We start from the raw sequence: 20,154 nt of genomic DNA, 5'->3' as shown, positions 1-20,154 counted from the left end.
ATTAATATTAATATTAATTGAGAAATGAAAGAGTTCTTTATAGAACATCTAAAACTTGGGAAAGCTTCTTGCTATCCTACCTTTTAAGATAATTTAAATAACTTAAACTCAGATGCAACACCTACAGAAATACCACACAAGCAACTATTGTATCAGTTTCCAGATAACCCTATCTGTTGTTTCACAATTGTAATATCTTTTTTTTTTTCAATTGTAATTTTAAGTCAACATTTTTAATAGATTAATATTCTGGTCGCTAGCGTGAAACATATACCCAGAGAATGACAGAAACAGCCATCCATTGTTCGGACAAAAATCCTGTTCTTGCTGCAAAACCACTTTGTATGAGATGATTAGAAATTTCTTTTTCAGCCACTTCAGTTCAACTTCCACTTGCAGTAAGCCATAACAACAGTCTAATTAATTTTAGCTTTGAAATATGCTGTCAAACAGACCATCTGAATTATAGCTTGCAGGGCCAATCAGCAACCAAAGCTGAAGGATAATTAAACAAGTGACTTCCAGGAGTATGAACAAGCAGTGCATGAGAAAAACAGAAAAATTAATAACACAAATAAGTGGCATCTCTAAAAGACTAGTGATCCTTCTTTTAAATTAATACATTTTCTGAAGTGTCATAATCATTAACTGAAATTTGAGAGATGAAATATAATTTATTTCTTTCATATTAAATATTTTATCTATTGTATGACCAATAGAAACTCTAACAAAAGCTGCAAAGCTGCAATCGGATGAGACAGATTCTCTTTTTTTTTCTTACAGAATGTGAAAGCAGGTCTATATGATCATGTGCTTCAGCAAAAAGAAAAGTTTTATCATCTTTCATCATCACTTCAAAACTATATTTTATAACTACTCATCCTGTCTCATTGTTCTTGACAATATAAACAGGTTTAAGTGTGAGAAAAGAGCACCTATTAAATTCACACTTAACAAAGTCACAAGAACTAAGAGTTACAACAAATAATACCTCTTGGTTGTTGTGGCACCTGAAGGATACAAAATTAATATAATAATAGGTTTTGCATTAACAGCATTCACAAGTTTTTTTTTTGTTTTTGTTTTTGTTTTTTTTAAGTAATTCTGAATATATTTTAAACCAAATGGGTGTTACCATTTGCCTTTTTACAGAATAAAGACGGTTCAACAATCTTTTACTATTCCAACATCATTAATTCATGACTGACATCACAGAAGACTTTTTTCTGGTTCAAAGCATTCAAGACAAAGCTTAAATAAGTGAAGATGAATCAAAAGCTACAACTCATATGCCAAAGTCAGCTCATAAAAAAAAACAGTGGCTACCTGCTAATTGTAATCAGCAAATCTGTAACTTAGAAAAATGGCATTCACTCTTAGAGGGTTTGCTCAGTGTAATTAAGAAATGTAAGAGCAATCTAAATGTTGATTAATGTAAACATTCATCTAGCCTTGTGTTTAATGCCAACTTTAATTTTCAGATGTAGAAGAGAAAGGGACCAGCATATTCAGAGTTACTTTAACTCTCCTACACCTCTCTATGAAATCAGACAACAAAGAATTTATAAATGTTTTATACCCCGTTGAATTTACCTCCTTCAAGGGGGTCAAAGCTATAAGTAAGAGATACAAACATAACTCTGTAATTTGTCTGGTGTTTAAGATACACTGAGAAACTTGTTAGACTTGGCGATAAAATGAGCTGTGGTTCATCCCATCACAGATGGACTTCTTTTCAGTGCATCTGTCCACATCTGGTAGTAGCAAGTCCCAAGGGACCACTTTAACTCTTCAAATCTGAATAAACATGTGGATTATTTACATTTCTAAAAACCAAATGGTGGAGCACTTCAAGTTCCTTTTGTGCATCCCGACATCAGATTACAGTCTTAAAGTTTTACAGAATAACTCAAAGCTTTTGGATCTAGTGAGCATTTTTACTCTTTTTCATATTTACCTAGTATCTGCAAAAACCTTACAAACTTCACTTTGTTTACACATTTGCACACAAACAAAGTGAATAGTTGGACATGATGCATTTCTGAGATGAGCTAGAATTATTTTGTTATCCTCAGTTACCCAATCAGATTCTGCCTTGACCCTATACTGCTGTTATTGTTCACTCAAAACAATCGCATTATCAAATCTCCTGCATTGTGTGAATGTGCACAACAGAGAAAAACTTGAAGAGGCCAGTATAAATGCACTGATCTACTAACACAATGTAAACAACCTTGTTGAGTCTTGCAAATGTAAAACAAGAAAAAAAGAAGGGTTTTTTTTCACGTAAAGAGTCCATGAAAACAGTTTTTACCAAAACATTTCCGTAATTCTTGGTAAGACATGATAAACCAGCAGCTTTTTTCTAGTAATAATAAAACCATGTTATTAGAATCTGTAAGAATAGCCCACAATAGGCCATAATGTCACCACATTCTACCAAGACTAAGCTATAACAAACAGTAGCAGATTGAACATGAGCAATACGCTGTGGATAACATGGAGAAGATTTCATGTATCACAAAACCTATTGTAAAGAACCTTTAATTGGTGTAGAATGATGCAGCCCAGGACTGAAATATGGATCCTCAGCTTCCCCTCAAGTGGTCAGAAATTTATTAGCCAAATAAAAAGAAAAACTCAGTTTGAGTTTCGGTTTAAAGTATCCCACCTGCAGAGCTGAAAGAAAATTATTATTGGGTCACAGATGGAATATTTTAATCTGAGTTGCAGTGATTCCATAGTGCAGATGTACATGTGTTGGAGATCCGCCTTTTTCCTCTAAATGTTGGTGGTCAGCATTGGTCATTATGGTTAAAGAGCTTAATCAAACCACAAGACATGACTCCAATAATGGAGGTCTTTGTTCCAGTGTTCAATTGCAAACTGCAATCCGGTATTTCTTGTGTTTCTTTTGGAGTGATGGCTTCCCACTCACTGAATGGCCTTTCAGCCCAACTCAGTACAAAACATGTTTTACTGTGGATAATGACGAATCTTCACAAAGTCTCTGACGTTTCTTATAGGGTTGATTTGAACCGATTTGGACCTAAACTGTATGAGCTCAAACTATTTTGCAATGACGACAACAAAGTTCCAGTCTCTACATTTGCCGTTTTTAAACTCATACTTCAAAAGACTTGAAGTATTAGTTAGATGGCAGCAAAATTGGGTTCTGCAAAGTATTGTCAAAGGGGGCTGGAAACAAATGCATAGCACACTATTGATATTTCTATTTGAAGATTTTAGAAAAGTCATTACAGAACCTGAGAAACTTACATTCTGTTGCCATATATATTTAAGAAAGACGATGCTTTCTCCTTCAATGCCTAAAAACAAATACTTGTTCAGTTGTTTCCTGATTACCTTTGAATAAATCTACTGGAACATCAGCTGCTAAGAAGATTGGTAAATGTCTTAAATGTTCTCCATTTAAAAATAAATGTTCTCTCTGAAGAATGATAGAATGTAAATCTTTGAAAATCACTCTTCCCAGATTGATTGGCAACAACAATTGTTTCACTTGGGTAATTGTCTCTCTGCCTTGGCAGCTTGAGAATGAGCATAAAAATCACAATTGTGTATCCATTTCCCCCAACTTCCCAATTATTCACTACTTTATGTTAGTCTGCCACGTAAAATATCAGTAAAATACAGTGAAGTTTGTTTGCTAAAGTAGTTACAACCCTTCAATTTTTTCACATTTTGATATATTCACAAAGTTATATTTTAATACTGGCAACCAAACATTAAGCTGTCATCTATTCTAAATGAACGCCTACATTGTCATAGGTGTGTCTCGAAGAGTAAAATTCAAGAGTTTGTCGAAGAAAACAAGGCATGCTAAATTACATGAGTAAAACCGTTGAAAGTACTCTGTAACAGTAGCTAACATTGTTGAGTTATAGTGTGTGCTACATTACCATTTGTATGATAATCACATAGATTGCTTTTCCTGCTTTCTTTTGTCCCTGAATACCAAGACTGTCAAGGCTTGCTCATACTGAATGCAGTGTGTGTCACCTCCAAACAATCTGTTCAAGGTCTCCTGGTGTGTTAATCTGCTGAAAAACCGAATGTATACTCTCACATAAAGGTGTTTATTTGCATGCATAATGAAAAAGCTCTTTTCTGTGATGATAGACCAGATTCAAGGAAGGTTAGAAAATAATGTTTTGTAAAGATTGTTATGTGTGCAAGGGCTGTTATGTTGTGTATTGGTTTATAGATTATGTGACGACGAAGGTCACCTGACACTTTAATATTAACACACAGAAGAACACAGAAGCCCCTCAAGGCTGCAGTGATTTAGAATTGGCGCTTTAATAATACATTTATTGTGAAACCTGCTCTCAGAATCTGCAATGGAGGCAAAATAATCACATTAATCTCATGTTAATTTCCAAAACATTCCTAAAACCAAATAGAAAATAAAGAAGAAGAGGAGATAAAGAGGGGAAAAACTACCTTGGGTGGGGATAAAAAGAAAAAGAATGACCATCTAAAAAACAAACAAACCGGATTTTATCACATTTAGAAAGTTTATTTGTTCAACAAGAAGCTGACTACATCAATGAATAACAAAATGAAAATAATATGTTTGCAGAAAAGTATTCTGTAACAGGTTTACCAGACTTTTGGAAAGACAAATTCAGTCACAGCCTCAAAAATAAGACAACTATCCACCACACTTTTTTAATCTCTATATTATTTAATTGTCTAAGACAAAGGCTAAGCTTATTTTTGCTCTTCATGCTAACATTTATTCTCAGTAAGACATTTTTTTGTGACATTTTTGAGGAGAAATAGGTGCAATCTTAGTTCATTTGATCTACAGTTTTGGGATGTTTGTAGTTTTTTGGAAATAGACAGTTTTGTAGCTTTACGTTGTATTGATGGTCAAATCTAGGGAAGTATAAACTATTTACCATGAATAATGGGGTACACACATTTTCTTACCAATTAAATATTTACAGATACAGTGGAATATTATTTTAATCATAAATAGTACTACTTGGAAAACAGTTTTCATAATAAATGAATAAATTTATTATGAAGCATTTACCTGGATGTTACATCCAAAAATAGAATCCTTTTTAGAGGAATACTTTTTATTTTACAACATTTTATTTTACAACACTTGTTACCAACAGCATTAAGAAACAGTTTCAACAGAAACGCTAACACAATTGCTATTACAAGTAGCATGTAGTAGCTCCTGATTGGATCTATTCCTCAGACCCTTAAGGACATTTTCTATCTTTACATAATAATTAAGTCCAACCCCAGATTTTTAAGATAAACACCGATATTACTAATTTCAGTCCGTTTCCAAAATGAGGCTCATTCATCATTAGATTGCAAAATTTATAAAATACAATTAAATGTTATAAAATTAGTACTTCTGCCAGTAGTGTCTTACTCAAAAGGTCCAATAAGTGAATGTAGGATGTTTTGTTTTGCATAACGCAGAGTTCAGATTTAATCTGGCAACTGGATTATGATCGAGTCCTGAAGCATCCTCAGTTTTGAATCATGTTTGTGGCCTCACAAGGAGGAACATCAGCTTTTCCTGACCTCATGTTTCACACATCATCACCATATCCCTTCACTGTCTAAACAGGTGTTCAGCCTACTCTGAAGGATACATTTTTTAAAGTACACACACCATTCCACTAGTTCTCATTCCTCCCTCCTCACACTCCCAGCAGCTTATTAAGAAGCTTCCTTCCTTCTTCAAAGCCCTGGTGACTGATCCAGTAAGAGATTTCAAGCTGTGCCTTGTAATGATGCAAGCCATGTGAAGCGCAGAGCAATGGGTCAACATGAAAAAAGTTGAAACAATGCTCTAGATAGCATAGAACTGAAAGTTAGGAGCTTCTTAAACTCCCCTTTAATCATCTTTAGCAATAAAAACAGAAAACAATGTAATTTTCCACACATTAAATCACCACTTTTCATTGATTCCTAATTTATTATCGTCTCTAATCAATGCCTTCCAGAATAGCAACATTCTGTGATTCAGTCATCATTACAGGATGCAAAGACACAACAGCAGCTTGTTAACTGGGATGCAAATTACTATTAACCATGAATTTAAAATATGCAGAAAACACATACTGTATATCTGTTTAGTGCAGCAAATTATAGAAATACAAGAGTTTAGGAGAGTTTTTTTTTTAAAAGATGTTTTGTACAGTGACAAATTCTATAGTTTTCACAGTGACATATCATTTATTTTTAAAGCAAAGTTTGTAAAATTCAAATTATAAATAGTGCATAGCTGCTTTCTACGGGAACAGTTTTAGTCTCAGTTTTCACAGGAGACTTAACACCAGAAGGTTTCCAGAAGAAAACATGAGTGAGGAGGTAACCCTCTGTTTCAACTAATCAGGAGACAGTAAGAATGCATGAAACATCCCGTAGAAACCAATACACTAAAAAAACCTAGTAAAAGAGCATATTAGCTTGATTTTTGAGTTAATATAAGCACCACTGGATTTCCATCCACAAGAGCAAAGAGTAAGGTGATCTGAAAATTACACACAGAAGAAATTTTTGCAGCGAATGGAATGTTTTTTTTTTTCTCTTCAAACATTTAGAACTGTGTGATGAGCTAAACTGAAAATTTTCTGTCCTCTGACGTGAATCTCAAAGTAACATGTCCTGAACCCTTTTCGTCTGGATGCATGAAAATGTCAAATGTCTCAAATTATCTTCACTTATAAACGTACATGAATATTAAAGTCATGAATTTTCAAAGAGAGGATTTTATCTGCTGGGTAAAAGGTGCAGCATCATTTTCAAGCTCAGAACTGAATTTGATAAATTAGCAAATGCCTTGTAACTTTTTTTTTTTTTTTACTCTTTTTTTTGTGTGATTTTATTTGGAGAGTTTTGTTGTTCAGTTCTACGCTTTAGTTCAGTTGTGAAAATGCAAGTAATTGCTGGTTCATGTATCAGCCAGAATTCATTTCAACTCAGTTTATTATTATAGCAAATGTCATCTTGGGGAACTTTACGAATAAATTAAATCACATTTTTACTCAATCACACATGCATTCCATTTGATCCTTATCAAACAGTACATTAAGTTCTGATATTTATTCAGAGTTTTAAAAAAAATTCTGTAGTAATTCCCTAAGCTCCTTCAGTGCTACTATCGAGGTTTTGGCAGCCTCCCTGAGCGCTTCTAACTTGTATTTTCAATGAAGAAATGTCCAGTGTTAGTCATGCCACGGTTAGATATTTCTAGTGTGCCAGTGTGTGTACACTTTACCCGGCTGACACCTTCGTACAACGACTGACTTCTGATCCTGCGTAACCTCTACAAACTCTAAAAACATTTCCAAATCAAACAAGAAATGATTCACAAGGAACAAAGTTTTGTAGAAAACCTGTGCTGTGAGTGAACAAGGACAAATTCTCAAAAAGGACTCAGGATTCTGCTTGACCTGAAGAGATCAGTGTAAATCTGGTGATTTTTTTTTTTTTTTTTTTGAAAAGCAAGCAAAATCTGTTCTTACACCTGTGGGATAAATGTGCTTAGGTTGCAGATTCAGAGGTCTTTTCATTTTATTTTACGCATAAAACTTTTACAACTGCAAAAAAAGAGAGTCTATTTTAAAGTAAGGGTTATGCGTGTGCTGCATACTGTATGTCTTGGAACATCAATTTAATTTCTAAAATAAAAAAACAAATGTATTATAAAGTTGCATTTTTTCATTTTTTTTTCTCTGAGAATGTGCCATTTTCATTAAAGCTGAATTAAATTTAAGATTATTTTTACACTTCTTTATCAGGCCTGCCGAAAGAAAACAAAAAGACTGAAGTGTACTGGAATGGAAATAACTTCAAAACATGATCTCACACACACGCACACCGTTCTATAACAACAGCAGTGTTGAATCCCTCAGGAACCATTGTGGCATCGAGTCAATGGACCTAATATGGAGCGCTTTCTCTCTTGGGGCATATACATATGAAATTGGCTCAGGTTTCACTGCTATCACTCACACACACTTTCAGATGCTTAGTGGCATTCTGTTGATCCAATTAATTAGCTCCTAATAAGACATGGAGATAAAAGGGATTTGCTACTACTAAGCAGTGACAGAATCAAAGCCCTCTTCAAATTAAGCCAATGCTTTATCACAAACTGACCATTAAAGAGATATATTCCTTCTGAATAGTCATGTACACTAAGCAATTTCTCCCAAGAAGACTCATACCTTAAGCCTAACTTTTATTGTCTTTGTTTAACTTCTAAATGAGATCTATTTGCAATTTGCAGCAATTTTGTCAGTGTCACACCCTAGTCTGAGACGGTTAATCAAGCGGCGCTGAACGGAGGTGACATCCTATCCTGCATGAAGCAGATGTTGTAAATCTACTGCAGCTCACTCAGACAGGTGCCCTCCAGCTGGTTCCTCTCTGTTGCTTTGTGTTTCCTTTCTGAGCAACACTCGGTCCAGCTGTTATGTTCTCCTCATTATAAGGTTGTACAGCGAAGCCTGATTAATGACCAAAAGAGGACTCTCTGTAGAATAACATGTTTGTAGCCTAAATGTGCTTTGAATATTTTAGATAAAGTTTAGAAAAGATTCTGTCCCCTACATGTGACTTTCAGATACAACTTTACCATTTAAGACAATAAAAATTAAGACAGGGGTGCCCAAAGTCGGCCGACATCCTGCATGTTTTAGTTCTCTCCCTGGTTTAACGCACCTGGATCAAATGAAGGCTCATTAGAAGGTCTAAGAAGAACAATTGACATGCTGAAAAGATTGTTTCAGCATGTCAATGCTGAAACAATCACCAGGGAGAGAACTAAAACGTGCAGGATGTCGGCCCTCCAGGACCGACTTTGGGCACCCCTGATTTAAGATATTTCGGAAATAAAGACTCTGGATAAAAATTTCCCACTGGAAAATTAGTATTAAAAGTCAGCAAACATGGAGGAATAAACTGAGACCTGATGTGCACCCAAGTGAAATAACTAATCCATTTTGATATGAGTCATTTGTAAGCATACTCTATTACTTGTTAACAAAAAAGTCACTCAGAAAATCTCAACTTATAGCATTTAGAATGGAAATATGGTGAAGACAACTTCTGTAGTTGAAGTGCGATGTAGTTCAAACCTAAAATCAGAATGCTGAATGGTTGTTGGTGACAGAGAGGCTGGTTCAAGTATTTCAGACATTGAGGATGTACAACTTACCAAAAATGTATGTAATTAATTACTAAACTAGCTTTTCACAAAGTCATAATGTGCTGAATCATATGTGATTACATAAACCTGTTCAGGGTCTGTGGGTGGAAATGGACATTTTTTTTATATAACCTATAACATCTTTCCTTTTAAAAAGTTAATGAAATCTTGTACATTGTCTCTGCATAAATAAATAAACAGCATAAACAGTGGGAATTTCACATATTATAATCTCTGGTTTACACCAAAAGAAAATACCCAGCGTGCAATATCCAGTGTGGAAAAGCCCTTGTTATAATTAAGTTTTATATAATGTGCAAACAACCATCACCAGTCATTTCTTTTTTTCTTTTTTTTACCCTTGTGGTGAAGATAAAACCATAAACCACTTCCTCTGAAGAGATCCTTCCAGACATGCCATGCCAAAATTATTCATAAATCAATTTTTGTATACAAGCTGCTAGCTGCCATAACTCAGCTGATACATACTTCAAAATGAGAACTATGATAACAAAATATCCAATTTGCAGTAATTCACTTGCCTCACAGTGTAAATAAGCAACTAGATATTAATTAAGTACATTGCACTGCCGTTGTTTGAATTGCGTTAATTGCAGATGCATCAAACACTTCAGTTTGTGAGCTTCTCCTGCCTGCCTGCAAGCCAGAAAAATAAAACCAGCATCCCTCATGTAAAAGCAATGCTATCATAGCTCATTTATGGCCTGTGAGACATGCTTTTTTGCAATTCATGCATATGGATATACTGCACCACAACACTAATAAAAATGAATAGGAATGTATTTTCCTTCTGTTTCACTCACTGGAGAACAGGAAAAGGGGACATAAGATACAAGAACATTATATTTCCAAGCTCAGAAAGAAGCCACTGTTAATCAGAGTCAAATTCAAATTTGTCTTAAAAGTATTACAAAATTAGAGCAAAATATGACTTCAACACAACTGCTGTTTTTGGTCCAAGTTACCACAAAGACACTCCACCAAAGAATATTTCACATGAGAAAAAAAAATCTTATTAAGTCAACTAAATAGAGCAAATATAACAACAGGGTTAGTGCATTTCCAAAACCAGAACTCCCGTGGGATGCTACCAGTTTATAAAATGTGGCTCAAAGAAGAAAATTGACTACAGATATTGTCATGGGGAGAAAAGACTCACTGATGCACAAAGGGGCCAAACCCTGGCCTGTGCGGTCCGATCCACCGGATGAACTGCGGAAGCTTAAATAGCTGAACAGGTTAATGCTGGTTCTGATAGAAAGGTGGTGTCAGAATACACACTGAATCTCAATTGGTTGTTTCTCCAGCCCAGTCAGGGTGTCGGTGCTGACCCTGAATCTGAAATGAGTATGTTATGATCACAACTACACCACAAGTAATGGAAGAAGGTTTCCTGGATTTAATAAACTGTATATTACATGAATGGCCAGGTGTGTGTGTGTGTGTGCGTGTGTGTATCATTTATCTGGGTAACACTTTACACAAGGCTGTACTATTGGAGAAAGGCAAAAGCAGTCTGGCAACACTCGGATAGGAAACCTTGGGCAGTGCCATTCATAGATGTTTCTTTAACACATTCCCCTTATCAAAGCTTTGTATTTGTTGCAAACACTTTTCCACGGAAACAGTGTTTTCTGATTACCTTTATCCAATTAGATCTAAAATATGAGAGCAACTACTGTGTAGTTTTTACCTCCTCTCTGAAACAGTTAAAATCATCAGGCTTTGATTGGTTTGTTGGCCAATTTGAATGATTCAAACGTAAGTGTCAGCAGTACCTGGATTTAAAATGCTAGCATCAAATCAATGCTTCTTGGTAGAGCAGAAAATGAAGTTTCTTCTTTATAAGGAAGAGTCTCTTCCCTTCCGCTGATGCTACATGCTTGCTCAGGAGGGATTGCTGAAAAATCAGTGACTTAATAGAATCACAAAAATGTACTGTTTAGCATAGTAAATAAACTCAGTTGTTTTCTAAACTGAATGCATGTAAATTAATGTATATATGTCTTTATGGTTGCACATCTGATATATTTCTGAATATTGATTACATATTTTTAAATTAGATTCCTTTTGAACTGGTGCTGCATAAGTACACTCAATTGAGAAATACAGAGAGAGATCTAAATCGCTTGCCAAAAAGCACAAATGGGTAAAGCCTGTTCTAAATTTCCATGAAATGTTCCATTATGAAATATTTATTCTTAGTGTGTATGCCTGAAGTTTCACTGCTTTATTATACTAAATCTCCACTGTCTCACCCTGCATAACAACTAGCAGTCCGAGGACATCAGCACGATCAGCATTACCAAGAAATCATGCAAACAAAACAGAATGTGCTTTTTTCGATGATGCACGCAGAAACCACAGAATGTTCAGACTTTCCTACACAAACAGAACATTTCACCAGGAGCTCGACTCCTCTTCCAATTTTAACCACAGAGGCTGATCTGGCCAAAACATTAGTCAGTGGTTGTTGTTGCATGACCCAGACTTGATCCAACAAACTGCTGGCTTTGTTCAAAACCAGTCAAGGTTTTCAATTTTTAATTACAGGAAAATCAATGTGACCGAAGATCTTAGTACAACACAATAGACAATATTGAATAGGTGGTATGCTACTTTTCTGCTTTGGTGAGCCTCATGCGGATCCTCAGAAGTGAATTTTTCAAAACTTGAACAAAACAATTCATGTATTTTCAATGCTTTACAGATTCTAATTTTATGCACATAAATTTAGACTACTTGTTCTGTGATCAACTAAATTTGGTAGTTTATAGCTGAGCTAAAACCAAAACTACATTTTTTGCAAGTATTCATTTACATTTACTTTTTTTGTCCTATTACATCCAAAATTTACAGTGAATTTTATGTGAGTTTTATGTAGCAGAGAAACACAAAGTAGTGCCTAATTGTTATGTGCAAACAAATCAAAAATGTGCCATGCAAAAATATTCAGGTCTCTTTACCCTAATATCTCCTAAATAGAAAAATTACAGCATAAAATATGTGAGCTGATCTGTTAGCAAAACAGGTAAGGCTTGGACAAAATGAATAGATAGCTGTGAGCGTCAAAGTCTTGTCACAAATATTCAATTTGAATTAGGTCTTGACTTTAGATAGGCCATTCTCACCATTCAACAGTAGCTTTACATGCTAAGGGCATCACCCTGTTAGAAAGTGCACCCTAGTCTGAGTCAAGGTCTTTTGCAGCTTGGAACAGGTTTTCTAGCTCCTACAGAGGTCAAAACTGGCCTTTTGGCTTTTCTTTGATGAATGTTTTCCTTTCCTGCCAGAATATCCGCTGCAGTGAAAGGCCATGCATTGGTAGGTTTGAAGTTGTGCCGCAATCTTTTCTCTTCAATGTGTATAAGTACTTTTGTAAGTGACCGAAAATTACTCTGTTGGTAATCAACTCCCCTGTGTCTCTTACAGCAGGGTGACATTTCTGTCCCTATATTTAGTTGAAATGTAGAGGTTAATTTTTGACTCCTGAAAGAAAGAAAGGGTTACAGAAGGTTTCCCATAAAGGCTGTGAAATAACATTTGCATGAATAATAATGTGTGCATCTCTAATATTCACCGCTGTGAGGAAAATGAGCTCCTAAAACTTTCCACTGAGCCGTGCTTTTGTAACTTTATTGCCTGGTTTTACAATCCCATAAGGGTTATAAATGCATTTAGTAGATACCAAAAAAACAAAGTCTTTAATTTGAAGTCTAGTCTCTGTCAGTGTGTTAGATGTAAATGGAACCTCAGCATTTAAATCACGCTGATTTGAAGTAAATCTTCTGGTAATATCTAAACTCCTTTATAATTAGCTGTGAAATATCACTTTAAACTTTCTCTTTTTGGACTGGAAAACTATTAAAGTTCTAATACAAAGCCTTTAATACATTGTTGTATTAAAGGCTTTGTGCTATTTCTTTAGAAACAATTCGAATGAATAAGGTTTACTTGTCCTACTAAATGAAAATATTGGTTGCAGCAGATTTAAGTAACATTTAAAATCCTAATAAACTATGCTTTGTCCATCAGTTACCTTTTCATTTTCTTGTACTACAACATATTTGATCACATGAATCTCAAAACAGAAACACTCTCACTGATTAGCAAACAATGATTTAACTGACACTTTATTACAATAATGGATTAGGACAGAAAACCCATTTGTTTTTACTACCATGCATCACTCCCAGTCAATAGCATGTCTATGGCTTTCACACACACTCCCAGCCCTATCAGTTTGTGTGTTTCATACTGAAAACGTGCAGCAGCTTCTGACTTCCAAAGTTTGTCCGCTTAAAGTTATATTTTAACATCACAAGCAGACAAGGAAGTGAGAAACTGAAAAATGTCAGCATGAAAGGTCAGAGACATCAGACTGATTGATATCAGCTGAATCTCAATGTGCAGATTCTAAAATTCCAATAATTAAAGAGAAAGGTAGGAAAACATGAGGTTCTGCAGAAACACTGTAGCAGCCAGACTCTTTGACAAGACCATTTTTTTCTCCAATGTGTCCTACAGAGGATTTAAATTTGAGTTTTACCTTTGTAGTCAATCGCTTAAAAACCTTTACCAAAAAAGTTGTTAGAACTGCTTAATTAAACTGCAGTTACAAGTATTCTTGCAGAAATACATTTCTATACCTTTTTCACTTTCTTTTTAGTAAAAAAGGTCCTAGAGACAAGCTGACAAAGGCCATCAAGCTTCACCATGGGGTTTACACTCACAGCACATTTGGACACACCAATTAGCCTGGCATGCAGCTGTTTGGATGGTGGGAGACCACTAGTTCTTGGAGAAATCCCACACAGGTAGAAAGAGTAGCATGCATAGCACACAGAAAACCCCTCAGCCTTCATAAAGTCATTTTTTCAGGCACCTCACTCCACAGTGTAGATTCTATTTGTCCACAACATGTTAATATTGCTCTTTATTTCTGCACTTATTTGATATTACTCAACATAGCTTTCCAGATAAAAAAAATATATATATATTGCAATTCAATCCAGTCTTAAACTAATCACAGTTTATTAGGTACTTAAGTACAAAAGTGTTGAATTTCCTTTAACCTTTCCACTTTTTATTACAACCATTTACTTAACTGTATTTTACTGGGTTTCATGAGATCAACCAGCACAAAGTAGTGCGTAATTTTGTAGTGAAGGAAAAACAAATTGTTTTCATCTGCAAAATCAGAAGTCTGCAACCTGCAGCTCTGGAGCCACAAGTGACTTGCCTCACTTAATATGTTAAACACTGAAATGTTGTCGTTTCGTTTTGTTAGTTTGCTAGGTTTTTTTTTTTTTTTTTTGCTTGTTTCATTCTTTTGCTTTGTGCATTCATGGAAAAAAACACAGGCCCTACTCCTAGTCTGCTGATAAATAGGGTCTAGAACTTCTATTGTGGATGTTTTGCTTTTTAAAGTAACATACCATCAATTACTTGGTCTTTTATTCCAGATTTCTGTTTAGGTTGCTTTTAATTCATTGATTACAAAAGAGTGATAAGGAGGTCTGAATATAGGCTTTATCAGACCAGCCAGGTGTTTCCACAAATAAGAAGAACAATGCAGTTTTTGTCTTGGAATATATCTGGATACAAGGATCTAATAAAATAAGAGCAGTGATGCATAATGTGAGGTCCAGGTGCAAACATGGCCTGTAAACTGGGATAATTAAGGTAGGACATTCATCTTGGAATAATGATACAACACAGAACAAAGACACAAACATGAGGAACAACTGAAAAATGAACCAATCATGTAAGAGGACAAATTGGCAAAAAGGAGAAAAACAACTGGGAAAAAAGTAACTAATCAATGATAATTGGTTAAAAACCAAATTAGTAAAACCAGGAGGGAAGCAACCAACTTAGAAAGCAAGACTAGCTGCTATAAAACAGCAAAAGAGTTACAAAACAAAATATTAAGGCAATTCAAACCCTACAAAACAAACCAGAAATCATTATTTCTTGCATTGGTTCATAAGTTCTGCTAATTTCAATCACATAATCACTGAAATATGCCTTCAGGAAGGGAGCTGTGGCATTTATTTTTCATAAGGTCAAAAAGGAATCTTTAGAAATACCATTTACCATTAACACAAGTGTGGTAAATAATGGCAGCAATGATTTACATTCAATGTAGACAATGTTGAACAAAACAAAACACATTTAAGCCTTATGTAAGATGCTGCATAATCAGCTATTATGCACAGATTTAAATTAAGCGCATTTCTGAAATTCAAATGTTTACATATTCAACAAAACGTGGTTTGAAGGCTGAAAATGCAACCTGGTGTCATATGTCGTGGTTTTATAAAAGCAGAACTCTGTTTTTCCCCGCACGCAGCATGAGCATGTATTGGGTTGTGAAACAAAATGCATAGTTTAGATTTTGTAACAAATCTCCATGCAAGGGTTAGTTTATAATGAAGTACAAAGCCAAACAATGCCTATATGTGTTTATTAAGAGAAAAAAAAAGTTTAATCCAGCAACACCAACCAGCAGTGAAATAAATCAGCAGCATGGCTGAAGCAGAATGCCGTGACAAAGCCTTTTGTTGCAAAAATATGGGGTTAAAAATAGTGCATCTCATATCCTTAAGAAACACTGAAAGCACACTAAAAAGCTTTGATAGGACTTAATCATAAAAAAACTTAACAGTAAAAGGACTAATGATGAATGTAAACACTGTTGGCAACTCATAGAAAGTATTCCCTGGTTTTTGTGCCATTTAACAATATTCACTTTGCTTTTAGTTTAGATTATTGTGGAGAGTTAATGCAATCAGCTTTGTGCTGTAAGTAGGTCTTGCATTGTGATGTGAAACATGATCTGACTCTGGTGAAAGTTCTATTAAGTTAACGTTGCACAAAAATGCTTCATCAACCATGAAAAATGAGGTACCCTGAACAGTTGAACTCGATTTCAAACAATTATTAGCTTCAGTGTGAATCTGTCAAAGTGAGTCCCAGTGTAAATTTATCATGCGGATAAGATCAAAGACTGGGCAGTCCACTAGTTATCTCAGATTATTTGCTATTATTCCATACAACATTGGATGCAGCGTTGATGCAGTTTGACACTACAGCTTATTTAAATGGACAGATTAACCCTTTAATGTCTTCTGGAGGACCCACAAACCTGGTCTGAGCATCATCAGCGCTAAAGTTTTCAGCTCCAACCACATCACACCAGGATGAAAACAACCATAGCAAAGCAAAATAGAGGCTCAAAGTGATGTAAATAAAGTGCAACTCCAGATGATTTTCACTCCTTCCTGCAGCCAATTAAGAGATTAACCTCTATAATAGAGGAGTGCAGCTTGAATGCATGCTTAATGGATAATACTGGCATAGCAGCAAATTATTTTATTTGCTAGCTACATTGAAATCCAAAAAGGTATAATCTAAACATAGAGAATGATCTCATAAGGTGTCCTACATGTGTTTGTAATCGACCTAAATTAGTTATGAAATTCTCATGATGAGCTGAATATGACACAGTTTAACAACAGTTACTAAAAAACTGAAAGGAGAATTGATTAAACATATTTTGATTCAGTGCCTACTGATGTGAAACTAATAACATACCATTTTTTTTGTTTTTAAAATGTTATTCAATATCATTTCTTTATTGATCTTTGATTGCAAGACAAAAGCTTACTATAATCAATGCATTTTTTTCTGGCATCACTTTAAAGCACTTAATTAAACAATGGGGATAGTATCATTAAAAAAATGATAACGATACTATTTTAAGATAGATAGCAACAATCCCTGAAAATGTTTTATTTTGTTGATTTTTTTGGAGGGGTTGTTGGCACAAGCAAACACAGAGAAATCTTTGACTTTGTGCTCTCCTGAAAGGCAGTGCTCAGTACCAGCATTTAATGGACACTTTTTACAAAAGAGGTCTTGATGTTTGCCTTCAGAGTTGGTTCTGGAAAATTGTGGTCATTCTGTTGTGGCCTGCAGGTAACTGAAGTAGTTAAGAGAGTTGGGGGTAATGTGTGATTTTATTTCATCTGTCCAGATAAAACATAGATTGCAGAGGAACTGCGCAGAAAGTGGCAAAAACAAGTTTGGTAATCCAGACAGGTTGTACAAACTGACCATTAAATGTTTTGTCATGGTAACTGATCCGAGTAAACGGCTAAATAAGCAGGATCATCGTATATACTGTGATTAAACAAAAATCTGCATGTTTAAAAACAAATACATAAAGATGCCTTCCAAAGCTATTCATAACCTTTGAATATTTTTACTTTTCGTACGGCTACATGCTTTAACAAAGTTCAAGCGTTGCCACAGTTTCTCAATTGTATGTTAGCGTGGATTTTTACTGACCTATAAATATGTTATAATTTAAATTGGATGGCTTTTGGATGGCTCCAACTGATAGACAAACTATCACCCTAAGACTAGGGTGATGGCTAAGAGCCCCACCAACCACCAATGAAAAAATGCAAAAAGCAGGTAAATAATTACAAATAGGATTTAAATACTGAAATGGTGATTTAAAAAAAGTGCTATTTTGTGTTATCTTTTCAGATATAGTTGTCAAATTTCTAATCAGAACCAAACTTGCGGGTTAAATGAAAATATTTTTAAATCTAAATCTGCCAAGTGTATAAGTGTAAAGTCTCGTGACTTTCTTTCAACAATCATTTCACCTTTCCATGTTCCTATGAAGATTAAATCTGTGGGAAAAAGGACAAACTGATGTGATAAGCTGTGGATCACTGCAGCTCTTCCACAGGTCAGTTCAGGTGGATCCCCATGTTTCGGCAGGTGTTGTGTCACACTCTTTTCATTTTCAGATGATGGATTGAACGGACAGATGGAAGATATTGAAAGTTTGGGAAATTCCTTTGAAACTCTGTTTTCTCTGTCTTCATCTGTCTGTTCGATATACCCAAACAAAGCTTTGAAGCATTCACAGGACATAAAAGAAAGTATACGTAGGTGGACTCTTTGTAAAAAACTTCTGAAGGCCATTAGTTGCACTGGCATTTATTAAAAGGTATCTGAGTAAAGGGTGTGAACACAAAGGCAGATTCCATTTAATAATCTTAAAATGTGAATAAAGACACGTCTAGTGAAAGTGGTTCTCTGAAAAAGTTGACAGGTGAGAATACGTTTTTAAGGCACAGTAGGTCAAAGCACGTCACCAGAGATCATTTGTGGGTCTATCTTTTTCCAACTATTTGACAACAGTTAAAGCATCCAAAAAAGTTTTTAATTTGACTTCAGTTCACAGAGAGCAGCTGATTCAAGTAGTAAATCCCTCCATTCAGCATTTCTTGGAATATCCTTTCATTTATTTAATGAATGACTTCCACAAACAAAAAGCATTAATAATTAATGACAAAGAGTAGAAATACATTAATGCATTTTCCAGCCTTTGTTAAGAAGGAAAGCTGGAGCTGCAGGTAAAAAGAAAGAAAAGAAGCCATCACAGTGGTCAGGCAGCAAAAACTTTATATTTCCAAATAAAACAGATGAAAATATGAACCAGCTGCATGTTTCTCTCCACCCAACTGTGTGTGCTGTTGCCACAAAAATCAATATTCTACCTTCATTCAGTTACAGAGCAATATTTCACAGATGACTGATGTACTGCTGCCAGTGGTCACTTGTGAAGGATTTGCTAAATAATAAAGCAATTACACCATAAAATGTACAACTGTGCACTTGATATTTAGTTTGAGTATAAAGAACGACAGAAAATATCTTAGGACAAATATTTCTTCGAGCAACTCATTCAATTCAACAACACACAGTCGAACCATCCCTGCATACAAGCACCCGAGGCGGACTTGCCCACTCTTCAGCATATGCACTTGCAAGTAAACTATTTTTGCGTGGTTTCCCATATTGCGCTGTGCCATCGGATCATTATCACAGATTCCTCGTTTTAGCGACGCATCTCAGCGCAGCAGCTATAAATCTGCATTTATACAATTTTAAGCTCATGTTGCCAAATATTTTTCATTACACCCGAATGGAGCGGGTTACAAAGCAGGTCTAAAAAGAGAAGTTAATACTTACCAAAAGTTAGGAGCATAGACAGATAAACTCCCCACTGATCCATCACTGTCGGAATTTCAGGTTATACCTCAGAGCTTAAATCTACAGCGGGATATTCCTTGTGCGCATTTGGGTATCCTTGTTTGCGCAAATATCTCTCTTTTTTTCCCCCTCCTCGGCCACTCTAATGTAATTTGTCGCTTGATTTTGTAAAAATCGTTTTATATCTCAGAGTCCCACCAGTTCCTTCCCAGCCGCTCTCTGTGTCGCGGTTTTGCGCAAAGGTACAGCCATGCGTGATGCTGCGAGAGAAAGTTGCCCTGTGCGCTGAACAGTCCGCTGGTATTGGAGAGCCTTCTGTTGCGCGTCTACGTGGTCGCTGAAGTCCTTGAGTCCGCTGCTGAAGAGAAGCCGAGCGCAGGGAGCAGCCGAGAGGGAGGGGGCAGAGAGCCAGGGAGGGGGGTGGAGGGGTTGTTTGTGCAGGAGAGGCATTAGGCAGTCTGGTCACACAATGATTGCTTAACCGCGATTTTCTTTTTTGATCCAAAAAGTAGCTTTTCTTAAAATTCCTGAATTCTGCAGTTCCGCTTTAAAGACTTCCAACCTTCGACATGTGCTATTACTCGGTATACCTGAGATTCTTACAGGACGTGGATCATTTTGCAATCCCTTATAAGTTATCATCTACAATGAAGTCATTTCTCCTTTTTCTATTGAGAGGCATTTTTTAAATCAAAGTAAAAAAAAATAAAATAAAATAAAAAGTTCAAAAAAGCTTAAAAAGTGTGCTTTTTGTCAAGGAATTCCCAAAGCAACTTTTGACAAAGTCTGTGCTGATAGTTCTGCTTTATCTTGCGTTGTCATTAATCATCTGTTTAGTT

The 20,154-nt window shown here is 35.5% G+C and overlaps 1 protein-coding gene across 1 annotated transcript in view; it reads right to left on the bottom strand.

The window, feature by feature from the left end:
* The window catches only part of gfra4b (GDNF family receptor alpha 4b), a 47,739-nt gene extending 28,041 nt beyond the window's left edge, over nucleotides 1–19,698 (bottom strand). Inside the window, exon 1 of the mRNA XM_007568829.2 lies at nucleotides 19,295–19,698. Within this exon, the coding sequence (XP_007568891.1) occupies nucleotides 19,295–19,337 (43 nt within the window). The 5' untranslated portion in view covers nucleotides 19,338–19,698. The remainder of the gene's footprint in view (nucleotides 1–19,294) is intronic.
* Nucleotides 19,699–20,154: the final 456 nt, after the last annotated feature.

The sequence above is a fragment of the Poecilia formosa genome, unplaced genomic scaffold (assembly GCF_000485575.1).
Source record: "Poecilia formosa unplaced genomic scaffold, Poecilia_formosa-5.1.2 Scaffold231, whole genome shotgun sequence".
Lineage (NCBI taxonomy): Eukaryota > Metazoa > Chordata > Actinopteri > Cyprinodontiformes > Poeciliidae > Poecilia > Poecilia formosa.
Note: the sequence above shows the minus strand (reverse complement) of the source record. Positions and strands in the feature narration are given on the sequence as shown.